The 4,141-nt window shown below is 63.3% G+C and overlaps 1 protein-coding gene across 1 annotated transcript; it reads left to right on the top strand.

The window, feature by feature from the left end:
• Nucleotides 1–10: 10 nt before the first annotated feature.
• SHMT2 (serine hydroxymethyltransferase 2 (mitochondrial)) lies at nt 11–3,197 on the top strand (the record flags this gene model as incomplete). Its single annotated transcript, XM_010287079.1, has 11 exons — nt 11–128; nt 233–312; nt 530–730; nt 814–895; nt 1,149–1,271; nt 1,401–1,540; nt 1,773–1,938; nt 2,011–2,110; nt 2,371–2,526; nt 2,790–2,897; nt 3,070–3,197. Coding segments are annotated over 11 exons (1,402 nt in total), but the record flags the coding sequence as incomplete, so codon positions are not given.
• Between the last annotated feature and the right edge of the window lie 944 nt (nt 3,198–4,141).

Genomic DNA, 4,141 nt, shown 5'->3' on the forward strand with positions numbered 1-4,141 from the left:
CTGCAACCAGGAATGTGCCCAGCTGGACGGGGCAGGAGAGTCTGGCCGAAAGCGACCCCGAGATGTGGACCCTGGTCCAGAAAGAGAAGGATCGGCAGTGCCGGGGTCTGGAGCTCATTGCCTCTGAGGTGGGGTTAACAGAGTGCTTGGGGCAGGGGGTGGTGACAGTCCTGGGGGACACTTGCTCAGGTGGGAGCTCTGCTGCCCATCTCTGACCCCCTTTTTCCCCCAGAATTTCTGTAGCCGGGCAGCACTGGAAGCCCTGGGCTCCTGCCTCAACAACAAGTACTCGGAGGGATACCCTGGCAAGAGGTAAAGGCAGGGAGCAGGCTCTTGGACGGCAGGGAGGTGGCATCAGAGGTCCTCCCGCAGTTGGGATTTGGCTGCAGGAAAGGTTAAGGGGAGCCTCAGGGTGGACGCTTCTGAAGGCAGGCTGTCCTCTCTGCCGAGGTCTCCTGTGGGGCAGTGTGGGAGGCTGTGGGGCTGGCAGGGGGAAGGCCCCCTGTAACCACCTCCCCTCTTCCTCCAGGTACTATGGGGGGGCTGAGGTGGTGGACCAGATAGAGTTGCTGTGTGAGCAGCGGGCTCTGGAGGCGTTTGACCTGGATCCTGCCCGCTGGGGTGTCAACGTTCAGCCCTACTCAGGGTCTCCAGCCAACTTTGCAGCCTACACAGCCCTGCTGCAGCCCCACGACCGCCTGATGGGGCTGGACCTGCCCGATGGGGGCCAGTACGTAGTGGGGTGGGGCAGCCTGGAGCCTGCTGCCTCCTGGGGGGCCCAGCCTGATCCTGTGCCTCTGCCTTCTTCTGCAGCCTCACACATGGGTACATGTCAGACGTCAAGAGAATCTCAGCAACATCCATCTTCTTCGAGTCGATGCCCTACAAACTTGACGTGAGCCAAGGGGGGCAGGTTCCTGGGGGAACAGGGGGATCTGCTGGCCAAGCTGTTGATCCTGGCGGTGCCCTTGGGGTGCCTGAGCTGCTCTGTCATCCCCTGCCTTACCCTCCTTGTGTCCCAACCACGTCCTGGTGCCATGGGGTGCTTGGGAGCTGCCTGTGGTTCAGCCAATGTGCTGTGCTCAGAGCTGGGGGCAGGGAGGTGCATATGCAAGCTGTCTGTCTGTCTGTCTGTCTGTCCCTCACAGCCAGCCACAGGGCTGATTGATTATGACCAGCTGGAGGTGACAGCACGGCTCTTCCGTCCTCGTCTGGTCATTGCTGGCACCAGTGCCTATGCCCGCCTCATTGACTATGCTCGCATGAAGAAGGTACAGGCAGTAGGCTCTGTCGTGGGTGACAGGAGCTCTCGTACCTGCGGCAGCTCGAGGGCAGTCGCACCCTGCTTGTGGCTGTGGGGACAGGGACAGCCCATGACTCCCTGTGCCCCTTGTCCCCAGGTGTGCGAGGAGGTGAAGGCATACCTGCTGGCAGACATGGCGCACATCAGCGGGCTGGTGGCAGCCAAGGCCATCCCTTCACCCTTCGAGCATGCGGACCTGGTCACCAGTACCACGCATAAGACCCTGCGTGGTGCCAGGTGAGGCTGCATCCTGCCATCCCCTCCCCAGGGAGGATGCCCGCCTGTAGCGGGGAGCGCAAAGCAGAGGTTGCATTTGATGCTCTGGTTGGGGCCAGATCGGAGCAGCAGGGACGCATGGGAGCGTGGTAGCAGTGCCAGTGCTGCGTCACGGTGCAGGCGGGCCGAGCCCCTGCCATGGGGCGACAGCAGGCGGTCTGGAGGAGCAGTACCAGCTCTCTCTCACTGCCAGGTCAGGACTGATCTTCTACCGCAAGGGTGTGCGCTCAGTGGATAAGAAGACGGGCAAGGAAACGCTCTACGACCTGGAGGACAGGATCAACTTTGCTGTCTTCCCCTCCCTGCAGGGGGGCCCCCACAACCACGCCATTGCTGCTGTGGCCGTGGCCCTCAAACAGGTCTGTGCCAGGGCAGTGGGTCTGGGTCTGGGGGCAAGCTGGGCCCCATCCTGACATGGTGTCCCCTGCCAGGCCAGCTCGCCAGCTTTCCGCCAGTACTGCCAGCAGGTGCTGAAGAATGCCAAAGCCATGGCACAGGCGCTGCTTCAGCGTGGGTACACCCTGGTGTCAGGTAATGACTCCTTCCCTGTGTTTTTAGGGACAAGGAGGGATGAGGCTGTGGTAGGTCAAAAGCGGCACCACTCGGTCTCGGTGCCCCGAGGCAGCAGTGGGGAGCATGGGTGGGTTCGGGGGCAGAGGAGGGGGTGCAAGGTGGAATAGGGGCAGTGCTGCGGAGCGGGGAATGGGCTGGGATGTGGTGGTGAGAAGAGGGGCTGGCTGGCAGTGCTCGGGGCTGGCTGTTGCTCCTCACCCCTTTCCCTTGCTCCCCAGGTGGCACCGACAACCACCTGGTGCTGGTGGACCTGCGGCCCAAGGGCATGGATGGCGCGCGGGCTGAGCGGGTGCTGGAGCTTGTTTCCATCACTGCCAACAAGAACACGTGCCCAGGGGACAAGAGCGCGCTCACGCCAGGGGGGCTGCGCCTGGGTGAGGGATGGGCCCTGCTTGGGGGGGGTCTTCCTGCCTCCATCCAGCCCCTTCCCTGGGAGGGGCTCCCCAGGCTTTCACCTCAGGGCATCTCCCCTCTGTTTCACCCCTCTCTGAGGACTCCACATGGGAATTTGGAGCTGGTTTGTGTCTCGGAGAGGGGCACAGGACTCCATGGGGACTTGGGGAGCCCCTTGGTGGGATTGGCTTCTGTGCATGGTGCCCCCAAGGAGCTCCTGGCCCTGATGGGCTCCGTCCCCTAGGTGCCCCCGCGCTGACCTCCCGCCATTTCCATGAGGAAGATTTCCAGAAAGTCGTGGCTTTCATTGACGAGGGCATCGCACTGGCTCTGGACGTCAAGAGCAAAACCAGTGAGTTAGCGGGGACCCCCTCTTCCCCCCTTCCTGGGTGACAGCCAGCACCTCTCTGTTTGGGGTGCGGGACTGTGCCCCCAGCCGATGCCAGCCTCCCCCCTTGCCGGGGCAGGGACACGCTGCTGCCATGTCCTCCCGCTCTTCTCACCGGCTCCTCCTCTGCCTTCAGGCAAGCTCCAGGAGTTCAAGACCTTCTTGCTGCAGGACGCGGAGACGCAGCGCCGCTTGGCTGACCTGCGCCAGCGCGTGGAGACCTTTGCTCGTGCCTTCCCCATGCCTGGCTTCAGTGACCACTGAGCGGGGGCTCTTGCCCCTCCTGCTGGGCCGGGACTACGTGGGGGCATGGGGAGGCTTAAAACCACCCTCTGCATTTCCCCACTCCCCTTCATCCCCCACCAGCACCTTTTGGGATTGGGTGCTCCCTCCCCGAGGTGGGTGTCAGCCCACCTCCGCCCTGCTCTCAGTGTTAGGGTACGGCCCGCCCCCCAGACCCTGATGGGGGGGAGGGACTTGTCCTTGCTCCAGCCTCGTCCCTTCTGTCCAAGAAAGTCTTGCACTTTTCTACAAAGGGCGGGGGTTGCTAATAAACGTGGGGGCAGAGCCTGCTGGCATGGAGGTGTGTGGGTGCTGAGCTGGGGAGAGAGACGGTGGTGCTACCCCCTTGCTCCCCATGACACTGGAGTAGCCCAGCCCCTGGCCGGCCAGGCAGCTGCTGTTCCCCGGTGCGTCCTGCTCGCCGGGGTCATCTGCTCCATATTTGCTGTCCACCAGTTCCCCCCGGCCTTAGCCAAACCAGACAGCGCTGGGCAGGACTCCCCTGCCTCTGGCAAAGGCACGTAAGCTGAGGGGAGCAGGGGCTGTGCACGTGTGCAGGATCCCCACGTGCATCCATGTGTGTGCGTGCACGCGCGTGCGCGTGTGTGACCCCCTCCACCCTACTGGTGTCTTTTCCTCTCCAGAGGGGCTGGGCTGGGACTGGGGTGGTCCTTGGGCAGCCCCCAGGACCCTGGAGCGTGGGAGAGCGGAAACGTGGTGCCGAGGGCCGTGAACTGCTGCTTCCAGAGGGACATGAGCCTTCACGGGGGCCGGTGTCGGACGTCTCCTACGTTTACGGAGGCGGCACACGTAATCCGTTGTGCTGCCCCCGCCCCCAGTCATTTATTACTGCCCTACGAGTTTCATGCAGGCGCAACATGATGGCAAGAGCAGCACGCTGGGCAGGGTGGGAGGACATGGGGATG

This window comes from Phaethon lepturus, unplaced genomic scaffold, assembly GCF_000687285.1.
Source record: "Phaethon lepturus isolate BGI_N335 unplaced genomic scaffold, ASM68728v1 scaffold45535, whole genome shotgun sequence".
Lineage (NCBI taxonomy): Eukaryota > Metazoa > Chordata > Aves > Phaethontiformes > Phaethontidae > Phaethon > Phaethon lepturus.